General features: G+C 36.0%; 1 protein-coding gene across 1 annotated transcript; it reads left to right on the top strand.

The window, feature by feature from the left end:
- Window positions 1–657: 657 nt before the first annotated feature.
- On the top strand, window positions 658–1,538 carry LOC109703289 (olfactory receptor 7E24-like). Its single transcript, XM_074053284.1, has 2 exons — window positions 658–1,062; window positions 1,290–1,538. The coding sequence occupies exons 1-2, from the start codon at window positions 658–660 to the stop codon at window positions 1,536–1,538; spliced, it is 654 nt and encodes a 217-aa protein (XP_073909385.1).
- Window positions 1,539–24,655: the final 23,117 nt, after the last annotated feature.

Raw genomic sequence — 24,655 nt, forward strand, 5'->3', positions numbered from 1 at the left:
ATATCATGTTAAGAATATTCTGGAGCAAGGTACAATGGCTCAAGTCTATAATACTAGCAATTTGTGAGGTGGCAATCAGGTGATTATGGTTAGAGGCCAGCCAGGGTAGAAAGTTCAATGTCTGGGTGCAGAGTCATGCAAATGTCATTCCCAGTTATAAGGAGAAGCACAAATAGGAGGATGTCACAGTCATAAAGAAAAACCCTATCTCAAAATTAGCTAAAGCCAAAAGGATGGGGGGTGGGTCACCTGTCAAGTGGTCCATGGCCTGCCTAGCAAGCATGAAGCACTGACTTCAACTCCAGCATTGCCAAAAAGAGTATTCTGTATTTTCCTGTTACCATGGACTTCTTTTTGATATTCTAACATTGTTGAGCTTAGTGTCTGTACGTAAGTGTGCATAGAAAGTGGTGGATATTGATGAAACTAATGATGAAAGGGTTCTAGATTATTGGGTGTGTCACAAGTGTGAACTATGGTTGAAAGTGTGTGGACCTCCAGTGAGAACATTTTACTTTTGGTGGTAATTTAGGTTTAAAATATATACAAAGTGGTGAGTGCCTCTCTTTCTTTTTTCAATTAATTTTCTTTTTCAAAAGGTGTCCAGACAATATAGAATCAAGAAATCTAACACAGGTATCAGAATTCTATCTCATGATGCCCTTAGAGGATTCAGAACTGCAGCCTGTGCTTTTTGGACTCTTCCTGTCTATGTACCTGGTCACAGTGCTTGGAAACCTGCTCATCATCATGGCCATTACCACTGACTCTCACCTGCACACCCCTATGTACTTCTTCCTCTCTGTCCTGTCCTTGGATGACATCGTTTTTGTCTCCACCACAGTCCTGAAAATGATTGTGAACATCCAAACTAGCAGCACAGTCATTTCCAATGTGGGGTGTCTGACACAGATGTCTCTTTTTATAATTTTTGCAGATATGGATGGTATGCTACTGTCTGTGATGGCCTATGACCGGTTTGTGGCCATCTGTCACCCCTTAAACTATCCAGTCATTATGAACCCCCAACTCTGTGGATTCTTAGTTTTGGTGCCTTTTTTGGTTAGCATTTTGGGTTGCCAGGTACACATTTTGTTTGTGTTACAAGTTACATATTTCAAAGATGTGAAAATTTCTAGTTTTTATTGTGACCCTTCTCAAATTCTTGATCTTACTTGTTCTGACAACTTCTCTCATAATATTTTCAAGTATTTTGTTGCCACCATATATGGTTTTTCCCCATCTCAGGAATTCTCTTCTCTTATTATAAAATTCTCTCCTCCATTCAGAGAATCCCATTAGGTGGGAAGTATAAAGCCTTCTCAACTTGTGGGTCTCACCTTTCTGTGGTTTGCTTATTTTATGGAACAGCCATTGGTGTGTACCTTGAGACAGCTGTATCAAATGCCCCTAAAAAGAGTGGGGTGGCCTCAGTGATGTATGCTCTGGTCACCCCTATGCTAAATCCTTTCATCTACAGCCTGAGGAACAGGGACATGAAAAGTGCTCTGTGGAAGCTTCAGAGCAGAATTACCTAATATCATTCTTGAGTTCTCACTCTTGTTACAAGATAAGCAAGATACTTACTTTTGTCATCTTAACCTTACCATCCTGTGTAGACTTCTACCTCCCCAGTCCTTTTTATTAGTGAAAGTCTAATCTCATTTTTTTCTTCCATTTTTTTTGTAGTTTGGATTGTGCAACCAATCCCCTTGACCTGGAAATTCTGCTTTCTTAGTCACATTATCTTTATGGCTTCATGGTGTTCCTTTCACTCTGTTTTATATCTGAGCATTACTTTCCTTAATTTCTCTTTGAGTGAATTGTGTGAGTGTTCCTGAATTCGTACAATTCTTTATATGAATATTCTTTTTTCTTTTTTTAAAGTAAAGTCATTTTGTTAAAATCACAGTGGAGAAACTATGACCTGAAACAATGAATTGTAAAACTCTCAGGTACTACCTTTTTTGGTTCTATAAACAAAAATACATATGCAGGCCCTGCTGTTACAGTAGATCAGTTATAGGCCCTACACTAATATCTATCATTGTCTTTCCAAGAAAAGATATCACAGGCACAGGATAAATCAAACCTAACTGCATCAGATGGTTTTCAATATCAACTGGTCCAGATGATATTGAAGACTTCATTAGAGTTATGACCATTGTTTCCAGAGGGAAAAAAGACCTCACAGATATCTAAAAAAGAAAAGACCTGTGAAAAGAATATTCTACTCTCTTGGTCAAGCAATTGAGATGATAACAAGAATTTTCAGGAGCCATTAATCTTTTGGTCCAAGAGTACTATTCCAAAAGTGAGAGCTAGCATCAACCGACTCCATCTGAGCTCTCCAGCAGCCATAAACTCAGACTAAACAGCTTCTCATGTTTCCTCGCCTGGTGTACAATAACCAGTTGTGAAGATTTTTTACATGGTTTCTATGCTAAGGCTTATCTCTAAGCATAAGTTGATATGCCCTGGGTACATTATTTTTAATGATCTGAGAGTGCTGAAACTCATTTTAATATCAACAATGGCAGTGGTCCTGATGAGCACTGGAACATCTTAGGGTTGTCTCCAATCACTTTTCTGAGAAACTGGAAGTCACTTTCTCATAGGAAGAAGTGTTAATGGCTGGAAGCATATTTGGATTTTGAAACACTCAAATTTTCCCTTCTGCTTACTTAATATGTTATCGTCCTCTATACAATCTGTAGCAGTACTATAATGCCTATATCAAAAATATAATGCAAGACACATATGTATTTTTAAATTTCCAATACCACCTTAAAAGCATACAAGGAAATATTTGAAATTAATTTTAGGTGAATATTCTTTTTACATCATAATCACTGTGTCTAAATCAATATACTCACTCAGTCTGTATAATTTCTGAGCAATAAACCTTACTTCATAGTTTAATGCTAAATAAACTTATTTTTCTCCATTTGTACATGGGTAAAGCAGCATGCTAAATAACTAAGGTCTTATCTGTGTGGGTTTGATTACAGAATCTCATGAAGTATTCTCTGAGTAGTGAAAAAATAAAAGTTTACATCCCAACACCCCTTTTCATAGTTCATATATATTTTCTTCTAAAATTGCACCTAAGACATATATTTAGATAGATTATGTCCATTATATTAGGCCATATAATAGGTCTTCAAGTTTCATTTTTATTTGAATCACCTAGGAAGCTTGAAAATGGTGATGAATTCATCTCATTACCAGAGATTCTGATTTGGATGGATCTGATTAATGTTTCCAAAACTCTTCCAGAAGGTTTCACATGTTGTTCTTACATGGATCAAGCTCACATGGGTAAGATAGAAATGAGCTTATTATATGGGAAAGTGAGATGGTTTTCTTTAAATATCTTCTTTAATTTTACTTTCCTTTAACACCAGATAGTTTGTCCTTATGCTGCTTTTTAAATGATTATATTTCTGTACCAATCTCACCTTTATTAGTTCCCTTTTGATTCTAGGTTGGGACTCTTGAATTCACTGCTGTCTTTCTACCTGTTTTTATTTACACTTTCACATGTAATTACTGAATTTCACTACCAGGAAAATTCAATATATTTCAGTACTCCATTCACAGTCTGAAGCCTTGGTGTTTTAGAATTCCACCTAGTGAGTGTCTATCTCTGTAATCACATTGTTCTCCTTTAGCCTTTGTTTTATAGTGTCCATCAAGTCAATTGTCTATATTCAATTATCTCTCTTAAAATGTTTGTTGACTGAATCTTTAAATTGTAAATCATGACATGTGACTGTGTATGGGGGGATTGTGTTTTCTGTAGTTGGAAACTTTCAAAATGTGCCCAAGGAATGAATCTTGTTTTAAATATATTCCTTTGTTCAAATGTCCAACTGAGAAGTCAGCAGTAGTCTCATGTTTCCAGTTGTATGTCTCTAGTGGTTGAAGATTATTGTCAACAATTTAATTGTACATACATTTAACTTTTTCTTCTTTTATTTTACTCTAATATTGGAATGGTACACGTCACCAGACAAAATCAACTGCTTTCTCACCTAAAATGTAGGAAAAGACCTTGGTATGTGAGACAGTAATATTGTCTTTTACTATCTCATGATAGACTTCCCCATATGTGATGCTTTGATGTTTTTCCAATTTATTTCATGTTTAAAAAAGCCTCACAATATAGTTATAGCTTGCATGAGAAAAGTTTGTAAAATTCATTGTGTCCAACTGAGAATGTTGTATAATCTTCAATTATGGTTGTAAATACAGATAATAGAAAGAATGTGGGATTTGTGGAACTTTGGCACCCTCTTTTTTGTTTATTGGATTTCATAGAATGTTATTTTTTTGAGACTTTGGTATAATTTAAATTTCCTTTTCATTCTTTTTTCAATTATTTATTTTATCATTTTTACATTTACTCTTATGTGTACACATTGTTCCCCCTTCTGGGCAGAACCTGTTCTGCCCTCCTGTTCTCTGATCTTGTTGACAAGAAAACATAAGTGATAATAAGAATGACAAAGCACTTTTGCTAGTTTGAGATAAAGATAGCTATACAGAGAGATGCCTAGTGTTGCTTCCATGCACATGTGTATTACAACCCACCTTGGTTCATCTCTACCAGAGCTCTTCACTACTTCCTACTCCCCTTTCCATAGTGGCCTTAGACAGTTTAAGGTTACTATAGTTTTTCCTCTACAATGAGTACATCAACCACATTCAAATTTTCTTGAATGAGAGTTTTGGCAGCTCATAGGTTTTCTGCGGGCTTCTGTGGGCCTCCTTTCATCTCTGGTGTTTGTCCACACACAGATGAATAGCAACACTTATTTTATGTTTATCTTAATGGGTCATTAGTCAATGACAAAACAATGTCCACATTTGTCAACCAGAGAACTCTCTGCCATGAGGTTTTCATGTATAGACTGTGGAAGGTTGCCAAGGGTCATGATTCCCATGCAACCTAACTTTATTAAATTCAATAAAGACAGGACAAAACAACATTTTATTAAGGACTGTGATGGGGAGATGCACATATGAAACTCTAGAGGTGATTCATTTTGGACTAAGAGGGGTACATTGAAAGCAAAAAGAGAAGCCACTGAGTACATTTGCCGATTTAAGACCCAGAATGACTACAGGTCATTGTAATTTTGTAATGAGACTTAGTATGTGGAAAAAATGCATAGTAGCTTTTTTGATGCTGGTCCAGTATAGTTGAGGCTATACACATTTCCATGACAGAAGAATCATAAAGACAACCATCTGTCAGTTTGTCTGCAGGGAGACTTTGGTGAGAGAATGGTGGTTTATTGGGATGTGGATGTACTGGAAAATAGACAGGTATCCATAGTCTCTGAGAGCTTAATGACTAACATTGAAGGATAGGCCTGGCTCTTTGTTGCTTTGTCACCTATGTGCTTGCACCAACTGAAGCTAACTGCCATGTAGATAGCTATCTGATAAGAGTCCTTTGGGGAAGGATCTGAGAGAGGCCTCTGACTATCACCCTGCTAGCACCAGAATCCTAACAATGAACACATAAATTATCTTGACAACAGTTTCTCTGCACTCAACCAATGAGATGACTGAATTGCTGGCTTATACCTTGGTTGTAGCCCTGTTAAATGTCTTGAAACACTTCAGTGAAATAGAGAGTCATAAAATAATTTCATAAAGATCAATAGTTTTTGTATATGAACACTTATAAATTTGACAGGAGAATGTTTTATTCATGTTACAAAATATGTAAATATCTGCACCATAAAATTATATACCACAGAAAAGTAATATAGAAGGAAAATGAAACTTTCTCCTTAGATATATGTATCTGAACTATGAGAGTGGTAACACCAGACTAGCATAAAAGAAGATCCACTTCTCACTTATTAACATGATTTCAATTATTGATTTTCAAATGTAGAAGACACACATTGAAATTTAAACAATTTTTAAAAGTTGAAGGATTTTGAATGTTTTCAGTACCAAGAAATGATAAATGCTTCAGGACATTTACATACTTACTATGACTTTAACAATACACAATGGATGTATCAAAATATCACTTGATATCCCAATAAACATACAATTTTTATGTATCAGTTACTGAAGAATTGTAATTGTATATTTCAATCCCTGAAATTTGGTAGCAAGAATGCAGAGTACATTCTAGATTCCTGATAAGAAGAGGAAAGTATTCATTCTTCAATGGTGATTCACTTTTATTTTCTTCTATTTACATGAATAAAAATGAATTATATTGCTCAGTTTTTTAAAATATGCAACAGATTTTAGAACAATAAAACCAAGTATATGCTGCCTACATGAAACTCACCTCACTCATGAAGACTTGAAGAAACTGGAAGGAGTAGGGAAGGAAAATAAAAACTATCTTACATAAGTAGATACCAATATTGAACAAGACTAGTCTTAATGATGTTAGGAAAAAGACTTTAAACAAAAAAATGAAATAAAAAGAGACAGGACATTATAGAATAAAAGAAATAAACAAATTATTAAGTTTTTATATATTATGAATATATATACTCAAATATATATTGATGAGTATATATATATATATATATATATATATATGAGTATATATATATATATATACTCATCCCATATTGAGAGAGAGAGAGAGTTAAGTTATAGGCCCATTGCGTTAATGAATATAGACAAAATATTCTCAATGAAATACTTGCATACTTGCAAATTGATTTCAGCAGCTATCTTAAAGATCATAGACCAGCATGTATTCCAGGAATACAAGGGTCTTTCAATATACTCCCCCCAAAATATAATATAGCCTTATAAACAGAGTCAAGGACAAAGCCACATGATCATTTCAATAGATGTAGTAAAAGTCTTTGACAAAATTAACCATCCTTTCAAGTTAAAAGCACTGAAGAAACTAGAAATAGAAGGAACATATTTAAATATAAAAAAGCAATAAAAGCTGTTCTATACAATAAACTTATAGCCACCATCATACCAAATGGTGACAAACTGAAACAGTTTCCACTAAAGTCATGAATAAGCCAAAAGTGTCCACTCTGTCCACTCTTATTCAGTAGGATTTTGAATTTCCTAGCCAGAGCAATAATAAAAGTAATAAAGGAATTACAGGGATTCAAATAAGGAAGAAATAAATTTATCTCTATTTGAAGATGCTGCGATCTTAAACCAAAATAAAAACTGTACCAAAAATGTTTGGACATCATCAACTTTCAGCAAAAGTAGCATAATACAAAATATACAAAAATCAGTTGCTTTTCTGTACACTGCCAATGAACAGGCAGAGAAAGAAATCAAGAAAACAATTCCATTCAAAATAGCCCCTAAAAATCATATATCTAGGAATAAACTTATCTTATTAAAGGTAAAGTAAATTTTGCAAGGTAAAAAGACCTATACGAGAAATTTATTTTTATTAATTTGGGTCTTCTTTCTCCTTTTTTCGTTAGTGTGACTAAGGTTTGTCAATCTTGCTTATTTTTCTAAGAGGCTACATTTTGTTTCATTGATTTTTTTGTATTGTTTTTAGTCACAATTTCTTTAAGTTCTCCTCTGATCTTTATTGTTTCTTTAAACATAGGAATTTGAGTTTTGACTTGTTCTTGTTTTTCTAAGCGCTCAAGGAACATCATTATGTTAGTTAATTGTGAACTCTCTGATTTAATAATATGGGTGCTCATATGTATAGATTTTCCTCTTAACATGCCTTTGTTATGTCCCAAAGTTATGGTATGTTGTGTTTTCATTTTTATTGGAGACTAAGAATTTTTTTGATTTCCTTTGTTAATTTGTAGATGATGCATGATCACTCAGCACTTTATCATTCATTCTCCATGTGTTTGAATATATTTGCTATTCCTTCTGCTGTTGATTTCTACTTTAAGGTTGTTGAGTTCTAAGAAAATACAAGAAGCTATTTTTATTTTCTTATATTTGTTAAGACATGCTCTAAGTCCTAAAATGTGATCTATTTTGGATGAAGTTCCATGGCTGCTGAGAAGAAATTGTATTTTGCACTTGCTGGGTGGCTTAATTTGTAGATGTCTTTTATATCCATTTTAGCTATCATGCTAGTTTCCTTATTGATTGTTGCCTAATGACATTTCTATTTGTTATAATGGGGAATGGAAACCACACATTCATTGTGTTGGGATTTATTTGAGATTTTTATATCTACCAGTATTTGTTTTATGAAATTTGGTGTGTCTACATGTATTTCTAAGTGTTCATAATTATTCTTCTTCTTAATGAATTGTTCCCTTTATTACTATGAGGTGAATTTCTGTCTTTTTGCCTAATTTTGTTTAGAACTCTGCTTTGTCAGATATAAGTGTAGCTACTTTTGCTTTTTTTTGGCTTTGTTTTCTCGTATAAAATCTTTTTCCATCCTATTACTTGCTTTTTTTGTCACAGAGGTGCATTTCCTATAGACAATCAAAAGCTGGGTCTTGTTTATTGAGCCTGTGCCTTTTGATGGAGAATTGAGACCATTAACATTAAGGGTATTGCTGAAATGCATGTCATTTTTTTGTTTTGTAATGTTTGGTTGTTTCCTATTCCTTATTTGCTTTCAACTTATCTTTAGAGATTGATTTTTACTCCTATTTTGCTGGTTGCGTGCATCTTCTTCTTCTGTGTGTAGGATTCCTTTAAGTATCTTTGGCAGTGCAGGTTTAGTGGTCTCAAATACCATTGATTTCAGTTTTCAGTAAATGTGTTCATTATTCTTCATATTGGAAGAAGAGCTTTGCTTAACACAGTAATCTAGGTGGGCTTTTATTTTCTTTCATGGGTTGAAATACATCATTCCATGCCTTCCTTGGGAGTTTCAAAGTTCTGCTGTAATTCTGATGGATTTGCTTTTATAGGTGACTTGTTGCTATTCTCTTGCAGCTTTCAATATTCTTCTTTTGTATATTTAATGTGTTATCTTCTTTAGTCTTGTCTGTTAGGTACTCTAAATGCTGTATGGTTGTGTTCTCTCAAGATTTAAGAAATTTTCTCTATTATGTTTTCTATCCCCTTTAGTTTGTACCTTCTTCTATGCCCATGATTTGTAGGTTTGGGCTTTTGATAGTGTCCCAGAAGTCTTGCATGTTCCACTAATTCTAATTCATTTTTTATCTGACTGTTCTAATACATCTACTTGTTTTCAAGTCCTGATATTCCATCTTCAATGTAGTCCACTCAATTGGAGAGGCATTTCATTAAGTTTCTTATTTGACTTTGTGAGATTTTCACTTCTGGAATTTCAGTTGGATTCTTCATAGGTTTCCTGTAACTTTATTGAAATACCCTTTCACATTCTACAGTGTATTCCTTTTATTTTGAGCTGTTTATTTGCAATTCCTTTGAGTCTTTTCAGCTGTTTATTTATACCAGCTTTGAATTTATTCAGGCTTTCATGTGTGTCCTCTTATAATCAGGTTTTGAGTTTAAGTGTGAGCTTTCTTCCACTTCACTATCCTTATTGTCTATTTTATTGGGGTTGTTGATCTTTGTGGATGCCATGGTGCCTTGATTTTTCATATTACTTGCATCTTTGCACAGAGATTTGCAATTTGAGGTTTAGTTGTTGGAAGTTTTAATCACCTTTAGTATTGCAGTTCAAATATTATCAGTGTTCAAGCAGGACTATGTAGTGGAAGGGTTTTGGTGTAGTAGGGGATAACTGATAGATATTTCAGTAATCAACCTTTTCCCCATGTACTTTGGGTAACCGACCTGATCCCCAGCACCACTTAGATTAAAAACTACATAAACTCTCCTGTATTTTCTTATGTGTGGGTTGTTGTTTTATATAGGTTGAGGATGTGGCTGGTTGAGGGTTAGTTGTCTACTCTGTTGATTCTACCTTAGAAGTTTCCTTTGTCATGTGCTGGAACACACTGCTGGACACATAGAACTTTTTGATCTATTGCCCAGGCAGATTCCCACTTGCTGTATTGACCACCATTGTGTCCCCAGGGGCAGCACACATGCAAACCTTGTGGTGTCCTCTAAATTTGTCTTATAATAGGAGGAACAAACAGAGCAATGAACTCTTTACTGGTGGTGGGGAACTGAGAGATTCAGGTGCTCTGCCTGTAGGTTTTATTTCTTTCAGCTCCATCAGATTATCATCTGTAAAAGGGACAAATCTGGGGAATATCATTTAATCCCCAGATCCCATGTTCAGAGTTCTTAGCCCTGCATAGCAGCAAGTCCCCAGAGATAGCAGATAGCTCCTGGATGCAGAGTATTCTGTTAGCCACTGGCTTGGAGATATTTCTGCAGTGATCCTCAGGCAATGGTACTTGTTCTTATCAGTAAGGGCAGGACACCAATCACCATATGTTTCACTGCCCAAGTTTACTGCTGCTTAATCTTCTCAGAGGGTTCACATCTAACCCTCTCCTCCACAAGCCTATATTATGGCTATTTACCACCCTGATCATGTGGCAGGGTGTCCCAAGACTCCTTTAGATATGCATTTTTCTTAGTTTTTAAGCCCCAGAGTAGCTCATTTTCACACCCTGCTTAGCAGCAAATGCCTGTGGCAGGCAATCAGTTCCTGGAGCCTTTGTTCTCCACCAGCTGGGTACTCAGTGCTCTGTTTCTGCAGTGATTCTGAGGCAATGGGACTTATTATACACAGGAAGGGCACCAGGTCCTTAACTGCCCATGCTGTGGTTGTTTAAGTTTATCAAAGTCCCAGTCAGACCCATTCCTTTTCCACAACCACAATTCATGGATGTCTCCTTGCCAGACATTTGGACCAGGTGTTTCAGGATTTCTGGAGCAGCAATTGTTTGCTGTTTTTCAGGTTCCCAGGATAGTTCTGTCTCAAAATCTACCTGGGTTTAACCCCCCACAGCCAGTTAGCACATAGCACTCTACCAGCTTTGTTCTCAATACTCTGTCTCTGTAATGGTCCTCAGATAATGAAACTTGCTCTCACTGGGTGAGTGGGGTTGCCAACTTCAGTGACTTTGAGCTTTCCAGCACCTGCTTAAACTTCTTTGGTAATAAGCATTAAAATCTATCCCTCTCCATTACCACCTTTCATGGCCATCTGCCTCCAAGACCGTGTTTCTGGGTGCCCCAAGATTCCCTTTGTTGTGATTTCTGTTGGCTTTCAAGTCCCTCACATCTCTCAGTCTCAGACAGGAATCACTCTCTCAAGATTGCACCTTGCCACAGCTCTCTGACCTATGGAGAGTGAGATATACATATATATATATAGATATATATATATCTAGATATATATCTATATATATATAGATATATATCTATACATATATATCTATATATATCTATCTATCTCCATATACTTCCATATATATATATAATAACATCAAGAATATGTGACTCTAGAAATAGTCTCACAATTCAACTAAGGATAAAATAAAGGAAGCAATATTCAGACATGAAACACTGGAGTAAAACCACAATGCTCCCAAAATGTGACCAACAATGCAGGATTTGCTGGTCTAGGTGATTGGTTTTCCAACACAAACTATGTAAATGATGGAAAAAATATAAAATTAAAAAATAAAATTTCAGATTCAAGAAAAAAGAAAATAAATGAAATTAGAATTTGAGTAATAAAAGAAAGTGTGCAGTTAGATGGTTTTACAGCATTGCAAGGTTAAGAGACTAACAATAAATGCCTTCAACAAAAGTGAAAACATATTAGACTATTTTTATCTGCAAATTCATCATTGCACCTTTAATGTCACTGTTCTTTAGAATGTAGTTGAAAGGATTTAGAAAAGGTGTGACTAGAGTGCACATCACTGAGGCCACTACACTGTTTCTAAAAGACTGTGAGACAGCTAACATAAGGTACACTCTAGTGGTTGTTCCATGACATATGCAAAACACATAGAGATGAGACCCACAGGTGGAGAAGGCCTTATACTTCCCACCTGATGGGATTCTCAGAATCAAGGAAATAATTTTATAATAAGAGAAGAGAATCCATGAAATAATGAAAAAACCATATATCATGGTAAGAAAATACCTGGCAATGTTATCAGTGAAGCTGTAAGAATAGATAAGATTAATGACTTGAGCAGGATCACAATAAAAATTAGAAATTTCCACATCTTTGAAGTATGTAAACTGTAACACAATCAAATTGTATAACTGGCAGCCTGAAATGCTAATCACAAAAGACATCCAAACTAAAACTCTACGGAGTCTAGGATTCATAATGATGGGGTAATGCAGGGGGTAACAGAGGGCCACAAACCAATCATAGTCAGAAGCATGTCATCCATATTTCCAAGTGTGATGAGACATCTGTGTCAGGCAGCCCACAAAAGGGATCACTCTGCCCTGAATTTGGATGTTAGCACACATGTTGTTCACAAACAGTGGTAGAGATAAAACAGATGTCACCCAATGTTGGGTTGCAGAGAAAGAAGTACATGGGGGTGTGGAGGTGGGAGTCAGAGCTAATGGCCAGGATGATGAGCACGTTGCCAAGCTCTATGTGATCAGTTACATGTACAGGAACAGCCCAAAGAGAATGCAGTGCACTTCTGGATCATCTGAGAGCATCATGAGATGGAATTGTGAGACATGTTTTAGATTTCCTGCTTTTATATTATTTGGAAACCTTTGGAAAAAGAAAATTCATCAGAAAAATGAAATACAAAGGCACTCATCACTCTGTATATATTTTAAATCCATGTCAAAGATTAAAACATTTTCACTGGAGGTCCACACACCATCAGCAGTATGTCTCATTTGTGACAAAACCAATAATGTAGTACTCTTTCTTCACTTTTTCATTATTATCCACTCTCTTCCATGCACACCGACTTTAGGAACTCTCAGCTGAACAATGTTAGAAGATCAAGACCATTTGAAATAGAAATTCTTGGATCAGTGTAAAATACAGAATACAATTGTAAGGTGACATAGAAAGGCCTAAATATCCTTTCCTATTTAATAATCATTCTAATTAAAGTTAATGAAGAAGTAGTCAAATATGCCTTATTTTATTTTAAGAAAAGGGTCTAAATTTACTTGATCTATATTTTAAATTAAGAGTCTATATGTGAGTGGGTTTGCATTATCTGAACACTAAATTAAACTTGATGGATTATAATAAAAATAGTACGGTATAATAGTTATCTTCTGGGGTTTCATAAGTCTTAGTTTCTTGTTTCCCTTCTTCAAGGATTAAGTGCTCAATTTCCTTTCTCTTTGCTTGAAAGATGATTGAGGAGATAGACATATTTAACCTTATTCAAACATTACACATTGTACATACATACTAAAATATCACGCAGTATCAAATTGTTATGAGCAATATCTAGGTTTTTATATCATTTAGAAGACAAACTAAAATATATTTATTTAGCTGTGGTGGACTTCAAATTGTGAAATAAATTGAAATAGATACAATTGATAAACTGATCACAAATGAGATATTAGTATATACTGTCCCTGTTAATCATTAAAAAATAAAGTTACATAATCAGTTTTAAATGTTTTTGTATGTTTGTTTCAAGTCCATGAAATTGTCTTAAAATTTTGGCATGTAAGAGCTGTTTGCGTTCTTCTGACTCTTGGTTCTGTATTCTCAAGTGTCCTGTAAATTCTGCTTCATTGTTGTCTGGATGAGAACAATCTGTGTTTACAGTGGAGGACTCTAGTTCCAGAGAAAGCCCCATAGCCCAGGGCTCAGTCCCAATATCCTAGGTCTAATCATGATATTTTTCACCAATACTTCCTGATACATGAATCACAATTCTCTTCAGTTACATGAGGCAACTCAGGTTCATTATTTTGTCATCTCACATTATGATTTAAATTGGGGAAAATGTAAAAGAGAAAATGAGAGGAAATAATATGAACACCCATGGGCAGTTTCCTCAGATGTAAATGGGGATGATTACATAGAAAAATAAATAATTGAAAGACAGTTAAAAATTGTTTTGGTGATACTAGTGTTTGATCTCAGGGCCTCATGCTTGTTTGGCAGGAGCTCTATCACTAGATCTATGACCCCAGAATTTTTTGCTTCAGTATTTTCTGGTAGGGTCCCTTGCACTTCCTGAGGACTGAGCTCAGACCCTGATCTTCAAGTCTATGGATTCCTGAAGAGTTGGGATCACCACCTAGACTATTGGTTGCGATGGGTCTTGCAAACTTTTAGGTGTGGCCTCAAACTACTATCAAGGATTATATACTCTGGAGTATCTGAGATTACAGATGTGAGCAACTTCTCATGGCCAAAAGCTCTATTAAATTGCATGCACTCTATCCACACACTCTGCATGCCCAAATAATTTAATAAATGTACCTATATGTAAATTTCTTCACACTTCATCTTACTCCAAGGATATTAACTAGTGTCATAGAATAATTCCTGGCATTTAGAAAATGTTCTATTAATACTAGTTATTACTACTGTTAACAGGATATGAGAATTTAAAAATGTTTCCTTCACTGCTATTATGACATAAATATTGGAATTGTCTTTATAAAATTTGATTTCTTAGTTATTATTGCACTAATCCATTTTTCCTGCACATGTGACCTGAAAAGAACTTGGTGGGTTTAATTTTCTGTTAACATTTTCATGACAGCACTGATTATGTATATGTAAATAGGTTTTTTAAAGAAAATCTTTCCTAAGAATGCAAAAAGGGATGGGGATATGGATTAAAGGATAGAGCACCTGCCTAGCAAATGTGGGCCCTGAGTTCAAACACTACTATTACTAAATAAAAATAATTTTAAAGTTTCTTATAATAATTCCATGGTGTAGGTAATTATTAACCCCATAGTACAGGTGAAGAAACTGCTCCTGGGTGCTTAAATTATTTTCTCTCTTGCATCCCCATTAAATGGTAGTGTGACCTGGTAAACAATGGATCAGATTGCCTTCATGTAAGTGAAGGAGGTGAAATCCATGTAACAGGAAGTGCTATTGAGAATGATTAGTCCTAAGAATATTCCTAATGAATACCCAGATTGGGGTATTCTTTGGGGCTTAAGTTCTTCCCTGTGTTTGAGGAGGATTCTCACCAGAAAAACCAGTAGAGTACTAACAGGCTACATGAGAATACAGAACCAAGTGTGTGTGCAGCCCATCCTCTCCACGTACCTGGTCACAGTGCTTGGGAACCTGCTCATCATCCTGGCTGTCTGACTCCCACCTTCACAGCTGCCATGTACTTCTTCCTTTCCAACTTTTCCTCGACTCACATCTATTTCATCTCCTCCATGGTTCTCAAAGTGATTGTGAACATCCAAACTGACGGCAGAGTCATCTCCTAAAAGGATGCATGCCACAAATATCTCTTTTTTCATATTTGGAAATACAGATGACATACTTCTGACTGTGATGTTTTATGGCCATTTGTCACTCCTTGCACTATGCTGTAGTTATAAACCCTCGACACTGTAGATTCTTAGTTTGTGTGTCATTGTTAGCTAGCACTTTGGGATTTGTGGTACACAATGGGATTGTGTTATAGTTTAAATACTTCAAGAATGGGGACATTTCTAATTTTTATCATGATCCTTCTAAAGTTATTAATCTTAGCTGTTTGACACCATCGCTACTAAAATTTGTCCAGTATTATCTTGCCATTACATATGGTTTTCTTCCTAGCTCAGAGATCCTTTTCTCTTATTATATAATTATTTCTTTCCCCATGCTAAGAATCCCATTAGGTGGGAAGTATAAAGCCTTCTCCACCTGTGGGTCTCACCTCTGTGTGGTTTGCTTATTTTATGAAACAGCCATTGGCTTGTACCTTGGGTCAGCTATATCACATTCTCCTAGAAACAGTGCAGTGGCCTCATTAATGTACACTCTGGTCAAACTTATGCTGAATTCCTTCATCCACAGCCTTATAAACAATGATATCAAAAGTGCTTTGTTTAAACTTCAAAGCAAAACAATCCAATTTGATTAATTTTTCACTCTTGTAAGGTGTTTTTTTTAAAATCTCCTAACTTTATCATTTGTGTCAGTCTCTGCCTCTTAGCCCCTTTGTTTATTCAAAGTCTATTGTCATTAATTCCTCCAAACCCTCTGTAGTTTCTATAGTCTGGGCTGGCAAACCAATTAACTAGAACTGCAAATACTGCCTTCTAGCTTACATTGTTTTTCGTTGCATCATGTTTACCCACTCTGTATAATAACTGAATGTTGATTCCTACTGTTTGTCTTTCATTGATTTCATGAATCCTAAATTCACAAAATTCCTGATGTGAGTGTTCCTTTTCATCATAAAATCATGTCTAAGTCAATAGACTCAGACAATCTCTGTAATTTTGGAGCAATGACCCTTGTTTCCAGGTAAGATGCTAGGCTCTCTTTCATTTATTTAATTTTTACATGTGTTTTCAAATTCCATGTATTTTTTTTAAAAGTTGTTAGATCTTAGCTACTTGGGAGATTGAGATTGTGGCCTCCCAAGAGGAGGAGAGCACCAGCCTAGCAGGTTTGAAGCCCTGGTTTAAACTCAAGTACTGCAAAATTGTAGCTATTAGTACTGGGCAGATTCTATCCAGGGGCCATATCACTGGTTGTAATATTTGGCTTTAATTTGAATCACCTGGGGAGACTGAAAACGCTGAAGTCTGCATCTTATCACCAGAGATTCTGATTTTGATGGAGCTGACTAATTATGAGGTTTTCAAAAAGCTTCTGGGAGGATTCAGATACTGTTCCTAAGTGAATCAAGCTTAAATTGGTATGCTTGAAATGAGCCTATTATACAAGTGGTGGTTTCCTTCATATTCCTTCTTTAATTGCATTTGCCTTCAACATCAAACAACTGCTCCTTATTCCACATTTTAAATGTCAGCATCCTGTCTGTAAACACAGACTGTGAACTTCACAGGACCATGTGAGACAGACACAGGGATGCAACTCTCCCTGGGATACTGGGCAGGGGTTTGGCACTGTTAAGCAGTGGTCAATGCTGTTATGCACTACTAAATTCTGCTGAGAATATTAATTCTGTGTTGAGCTCTGCTGAAGTCTTTATTGTAAGCTCCCCATAATGATTTTCCTGTGATTTAGTAGATACATTGGAAATGAGGTCTTTCAGTCTTTTGCATGGCAGTGGATAGACCTTTACTATAGGCCTGGAAGCTTGTACCAGGGAACAGAAAGCTGAGCAACCTTTTCTTAGTCAAATGTCCAGACTCTTGTTCATAGCATCCCATGTTTTCAGGTCCTTCCTGATAATTCTGAGAACAGTACACTAGCTAAAAGATAACATAGCAGCCTCTATTGGTGCTAAACTCACAAGTCCTTCTTCAGGAGACCTTGCTCTAGTTATGGTCATTCCAGACAAGCTGAACTTTCCTTGCAAGACAGAACTCTAGGCAAGAAAATCCCCAGTGACCTTTATGACCAAACCAATGTTCTTACTCAAAATGGAAAGTACAGCATTCGGCAAGAAGGCAGGTTGTTATATGTGGGACTTTTGATTTGTTTTTATGGAGTGCCTTTTATTGGAGCATATCACCAGCCTGTCTGAGATTAGAGGAACTGTGAGCTGTGCTGTGACTTGTGCAAATTCAATTCTTTATTTTCATGCTATATATGTGGACATCTACCTCTCCCTATAAGATCAGGCTGTTCTGGTAACTTATCAAGCCATCACCAGACACCTTCCTGGGGTCCTCCCTCTCCCATGCTGGTGCAATAGTTCCAATAAATGCTTTTACAAAGATGATTATACTGGGTGGTCTTTTGCTTGCCTGCTTGTGTTTTAATCATAAGTAGGTTGGACTAAGCTGATAATACACACAGCAGCTGCAGCAGAACAGCAGAGCAACAAAAATTTGGTAGCAGGGGTAGCAGAGTGGCAGTAGCAGTAACAGGGCAATTTAAGAGTTCCATTAGAGCTGGATTTGTGGTGTTGCTCAAAGGGTAGAGTGCCTGATTTGCAAGCACAAAGCCCTGATATCAAACCCCAGTCCTATAGAAAAAAAGCAATAAAATTTTGTTTAAAAATAGGTACAATAAGTGTGGGGATGTTTGTGGGAGGGGCAAGGTTGAATAAAAGTGATTAAGGTGAGGGTATAGGGTTGATGGATTTTATATATGAAATACAACAATGAAACTTCTTGTGATAGCTTTTAGTGAGGTGGGGAGGTGGTCGAGGGTGAGAAACGGTGGGGATGATCTAAGCAATGTACAATGAAAGCCTATTTGGAATTGTCATAATGAATTTTCCCCGTACAACAAGTATATCTTAAAAATTTAAAACAGAAGGGGATGTAAATGATAATTATTGATATTTTATGGGGATAACAAATGTAAGTTGTAAAACTGAACATGAATCAATTTTGGCAATTGAACAACTGTCTTTCACCCTCCCTCATAATATATACAAATAAAGGCTCTACAATTTATAAAGAGATGTAAGAATTTTGAAGACTTTTTCAATAGTAAACTCAGTCCTGCAGTGATAGCCCTCCTTTAGGAAATAAAGTTTGGCTTTAGCTAAGGCCTTTAAGTAGATGGTTGTATACTACCTAGAAGAATTTTAGGACCCACTTTTATTGGCACATATTCATTGTACAAGGAGACATTTGTTGTAACAATTCTGAAGAGCCTTACATTGTATGTTGGTTAGTTCACCCTCCTGCATTTCTCCCCTCCACCCCCTTCACTCTTGCAATAAAAGCAGTTACAAGAGGTTTCATAATTCTATTGCCTTTGTGTGTATGAATCCCATCAACCCTATTCCTTCATCTTTATCTCTTCTGTTTATCCCTCTTCTCACAAGTACCCACCCTCACACACTGCTTCTATTTTACAGTCTTGTCTTTCATTATTAATTCCAGAGTCAATTTTCAAAGGGTTTCTCAATGTAGCTCAGCTGTGAATATGCATTAATTTGGTCAATTAAACCCCCTCTCTTGATCTCTCTTACCCCTTTCCTCACACGCCCCAATTGTATGGTAACTTTCAGTACAATATGTTCTTTACCTACACAGATGTGAAGCATTTCAATATAGTTGGAAATCATTCTCTTTTCCTTTCCCTCCTCCTCCAAATCCCATAGCGTAGTTCTAGGAAAGTTTTTTAAAGAAAATTTTATATTTACATAAACAATACAGATATGAAGACATTGTCAGAAATTCTTATAGGGTTTGTCTTTGAAAGACAGGTTTGCAGTATGGATCAGTGCAGCTATAACTAAGAGCTCAGATTGTATAAAGACAATTCCAATATCTATGAAATAGTAGCTCTGAAGGAAACACTTTTAAGTTCTCATATGCTATTGATAGTGAACGTTGTTCTAGTACAATTAAGTATCATTAACGGAACATTTTCTGTAAGCTTGAATTATTCTATGGCAGTGATTACCATCACTGGAGTAACATGAGGCATGAAGAACTACTTCACATTTATTGGTTAAATTGGTTTTTGTAAATGTAGAGTGTTTGGATATTTTATAAATATCTGCAGATGAACGTATCGATAGATGATATTGAGAAACATGAGTTTGTGCAATTTAGTAGATATTTTAGGCTGGGCACAATTGCTCAGATGTGTAATGCTAGTGATTTGGGAGGTGGATACCAGGAGGATGGTTGTTCAAGGCCAGCCAGGGCAAAAACTTAGTGAGACCCTGCATCTCAATAAATAAGGCAGGCATGATGGCTTATGCCTGTGATCACATCTGACTTGGATGGCTTATGTAAGGGAATCACAATCTGAGGCAGATCTTTAGCAAAAACATGAGACTGTACCTGAAAAATAACTAAACCAAAAACTGACTTGGCATAAGGCTCAAATGTAGAGTGCCTGCTTAGCAGGAATGAAGCCCTGAAGTCAAATGCCAGTACTGTTTTGAGAAACAAAAGTATATTTTAAACTTTCTTGCAATATTTTATGGCATAGGTAATTATTATTCCCATAATGAAGAAACTGCCCAGGGGTGTTCATATTATTTCCTCTCATTTTCTCTTGCATTTTCCCTATTTAAATCATAGTGTGAGATGAAAAAAATAATGCATCAACTTGCCTTCATGTAACTGAAGATAATTGCAACCCATAGACTAGAAAGTACTGATAAAAAACCATAATGATTAGACATAAGAATATTCAGATGAAATCCTGGGCTTCAGGTTTTCTCTGGAGCTAGAGTCCTCTTCAGTAACGGAGGACATTTCTCATCAGAAAAATAATGAATTGATATTAACAGACCAGTTGCAAATACAGAACCAAAGGTGAGGAAAAACAAACCACTCTTACATGCCAAATTTTTAAGTAATATTTATAGAAAAAAGACATACAAACTGGTAAACATAAAAATTTTCAAATATATTTCAGAATATCTTATTTTTTAATCATTAACAGGGCAGAGGATATTAATGCCACATTTGTGGTCAATGACAATGTGTTATGTGCATTTAAAGAATGGTTATAAAAATTTGAAGTGCACCATATAAAATATTCTAAATAATTACATTTTACTTTGTATTTTAACTATTATAAAGGAAAGTTACAAGTTATTCATAAAACTAGGAACCATGTGAGGTTTTGTTACATATATACATTGTAAAATGTTTAAATCAGGTTAAACTTCTCTATGTTCTCAATCACCTTTCATTTGTTAAATCATTTCTGAAAGACACAATTTCCATGAACACTTCCATCTATGAAGGAGTGAAATTAGAAAGCAAAGAATGATGAAACCCCTGAAAGACAACTGGTGTAAAATAAAGTTTCCTGATTCTCATCAAGGACATTTAATTTAGTGTTTAGATAATACAATCCAGGCCTTTATAGAGTCTTTTTAATAGTTCTGTTATATTTTTGAATTAGTGTACATTAATAAATACAAGGGAGTTTTATTGGGATGATTTCATACATTCATACAGTGTACTTTGACCAAGTTCCATTTCCCAGCTCATGATGGGTTTTATATTGTTATAAAAAGATAAATTCAAAAAATTTTTAAAGTCAATATATCTTCCTTGTTAAGATGAATATACATCTGCTGGGCTCTGCCAGTACAATGGATGCCTTCCTCCAATCTCATTCTCAGCTGTGTATGTAGTTCACCTGTTGTGTGTACATGTCCTACCAGGGCTCTGGATTGACCAGGTTCAGCTTGGAAGGGAGGCTCTGGATTATGCATAGTTGATGGGGTGAAGTGAGGCAGGTCATGTGGGGTAGTAGAACTTTTGAAGGTTTGGGTTGTTCTGCTGAGTAGCTCCTGTCACTTGTGTGTATGCATACAATTATGGCCAGTTCACCTCTATACCCTTCCTCATCTTGGGATAGAGACCCTGATGCTCAGAGCTGGTAGAGCACCTGCCTACCACTTGATCCATGAGTTCAAACCTCAGTAGAAATAATTGAGACCCAGATGCTAGCTAACTAATGCAGACCCAGATGCTGAGCTCTATCCAGCCATCCTGCTCACTTCTGTACCTTTCCTTTGGATAGAGATCCTCTCAAACAGTGCAGATTCACCCCACTCCCACTGGTTCTGTGGAGGATTTTAATTAGCCTGCTTATGCAAAAACCTTAAAAGGTAAAGTTTTCTCTATGTAATCCTAAGAGTATTTTGAAGATAGGTGCAATGGTTCATGCATTAATCCTAGGTATTGTGAGGCAGAGATTGGAAGCCAGACAGAGCAAAACTATTACAGGATCCCACCTCAACCAATGACTGGGCACAGTGTCATGCATCTGTCATCCCAAGCCACACAGGGGAGCAAAAATAGGAAGGATCATGGAACAGCCTGGTCCAGACATAAATCAAGACCAATCTCAAAATTAAATAAAGCAGAAAGGACTGGGGCATGTCTCAAGTTGTACAGTGCCTTTCTAAAAAGTGTGAGGCACTGAATTCAAAGTCAATATTATAAGAAAAAGAGAGTATTCTGTATGTTACTGTTACTGTAAACTTGTAATTTCTAATATCCTTAGACTTTTAACATTTTTCAGGTGTGTGTCTCTAAGGTAGGTGTGTGTAGAAGGAGGTAGAGAGCAAAAGAGGTAAGAATAAAAGAATCCTAGTTTATTAGATTTGTTGTGATTGAAAATACTGCTGAAGGTGTGTGGAACTCAAGTGAGAACATCTTACTTTTTGTGATTAGGATTTAAAATATGTACAGAGTATTGAATACTGCTGTGTTTCTTTTTTCCAATGAGTTCTCTTTTTCAAAAGGTGTCCAAATAATGTAGAATCAGAAAATCTAACATGTGTCCCAGAATTCCATCTCATGAAGCTCTCAGAGGTTCTAGAACTGGAACCCATTTTCTCTGGACTGTTCCTGTCCATGTACCTGCTCACAGTACTTGAGAACCTGCTCATATCTTGCCCGTTAGCTCTAACTCTCAATTTCACACTCCCATGTACTTCTTTCTCTCCATTCTGTTCTTGCCTGACATCTGCTTTGTCTCCACCACCGTCCCAAAAATGATTGTGAACAACCAAACTCACAGCAGAGTGATCTCCTATGTGGGCTTCCTGACACAGATGTCTCTTTTTATCACTTTCTCAGATATGGATGACATGCTTCTGAATATGATAGCCTATGATTAGTTTGTGGCCTTGCAGTCTATGATCATTTTGAACCCTCAACTCTGTGGGTTCTTAGTTTTGGTGTCTTTTTTGGTCAGCATGTTGGGCTGCCAGGTACACATTTTGTTTATGGTACAAACTACATATTTCAAATATGTAGAAATTTTTAATTTTTATTGTGACCATTCTCAACTTCTTGATCTTAACTGTTTGGACAGCTTCTCTAATAACATTTTCAAATATTTGGCTGTCATCATATACGATTTTTCCCCCTTTCAAGGATATTCAGTTCTTATCAAATTATTTCCTTCATTCTCAGAATCTCATCAGGTTGGAAATAAAAAGCCTTCTCCACCTATGCGTCTCACCTCTTTGTTGTTTATTTAGCTTATGGAAGAGCCATTGGAGTGTACCTTGGGACAGCTGTCTCACATTCTCCTAGAAAGAGTGTAGTGGCCCCACTGATGTACAATTTGGTCACCTCTGTGCTGAATCCCTTCTTCTACAGTCTGAGGAACTGGGACGTGAAAAATGCTCTATGGAAGCTTCAGAGCAGAATTATCTAATATCATTATCTTTTTCTCACTCTTGTTGCAAGACACTTACTTTTAGCCTCTTAAACTTACTATTCTGTGCAGACCTCTAACTCCCCAGTCCCTTTTATCACTGAAAGTCAAATCTCATTATTTCTTCCGTCCTTTCTGTAGTTTGGATTGGTAAGCCAATCACCTAGACCTAGAAATTCTGTGCTCTTGGTAACATTATTTTGTGTCTTCATGGCTTTTATTTACTCTGTTTCATATCTGAATACTGCTTCCTTTAATACGTCTTTGAGTTACGTATTTTTGATATCAGACAATTCTTGATGTGAGTATTCCTTCGCCATCATAATCATCTGGTCTAAATCAATATACCCAGGCAGCCTTTATCATTTCTAAACAATAAGCAACCCTTACCTCTAGGTTAAATCTGAACTCTCTTTTATATATTAAAATTTTACATCCTGCATCTGTTTCTACAGTACACGTATATTTTCTTCTGAAATTGAATCTAATACAGCTATTTAGCAAGATTATGTCCAGGGACCATATCACAGGTCCTCAAATTTGGCTTTCATTGGGATCACCTGGGGAGCTTGAAAATGATGATGACTTTACTTCATCACTAGAGTTCTGATTTGAATGGGACTGACTACTTATAAGGTTTCAAAAGACCTTCCAAGAGGTTTTCAGATGCTGTCCTTAAGTGGGTTAAGCTGAAATAGGTAAGATAGAAATGAGCTTATTGTAGGAGAAAGTGAGTTGATTTCTTCAAATATATTCCTTAAATTCACTTTCCTGCAACACCATACAGCTTGTACTTACGCTGCTTTTTTAGTGATTGTCTTTCTGTATCAATCTCATCCTTCCATAGTTCTGTTTTGCTGCCAGGTGAGTACTCTTGAAATCACTTCCCTCATTTCTACCAGCTTTTGTTATTATATACTTTCACTCATGGTCACTAAATTTCACTAACTGGAAAATTCAGTATATTTCAGTTCTCCCTTCATAGCCTGAAGCCCTTATGTTTTAGGGCTTAGTTCCTGTCTCTGCAACCACATTTTTCCCTTTGGCCTTTGTCCTATAGTCATCATCCAGCCATTTGTCTATATTCAGGTATATTTGTTAAAATAATGAGATTGTTTCTATTTATTGACTGAATCTTAACCGGTTAATTATAACATGGGGGGAATGTGTACTCTGAGTTTTCTTCAGCTGAAAATTTTTAACATGTGCCCAAGAAATAAATCTTGCTTAAAATATTTTACTTTGTTCATGTGTTCAACTGAGATGTCAGTAGTAGTCTCATATATCCAGTTACTGTACATCTGAGGATTATTTTCAATAAATGAATTGTATGTTGTGAAACTGGCTATGTTACCAAAAACAATCTATATATATTCAATGCAATTCTCATCAAAATTCCAATTACATTCATCACAGAGATTGAATAATCAACCCTAACCTTCATTTAGAAGCACAAAAAGCCATAAATACCCAAGGCAATACTGACCAAAAAGAACAATGCTGGAGATACCAATACCCAACTTCAAACTATACTACAGAGCCAGTAATAAAACAGTATGGTAT

Source organism: Castor canadensis, chromosome 14 (genome assembly GCF_047511655.1).
Source record: "Castor canadensis chromosome 14, mCasCan1.hap1v2, whole genome shotgun sequence".
Classification (NCBI taxonomy): domain Eukaryota; kingdom Metazoa; phylum Chordata; class Mammalia; order Rodentia; family Castoridae; genus Castor; species Castor canadensis.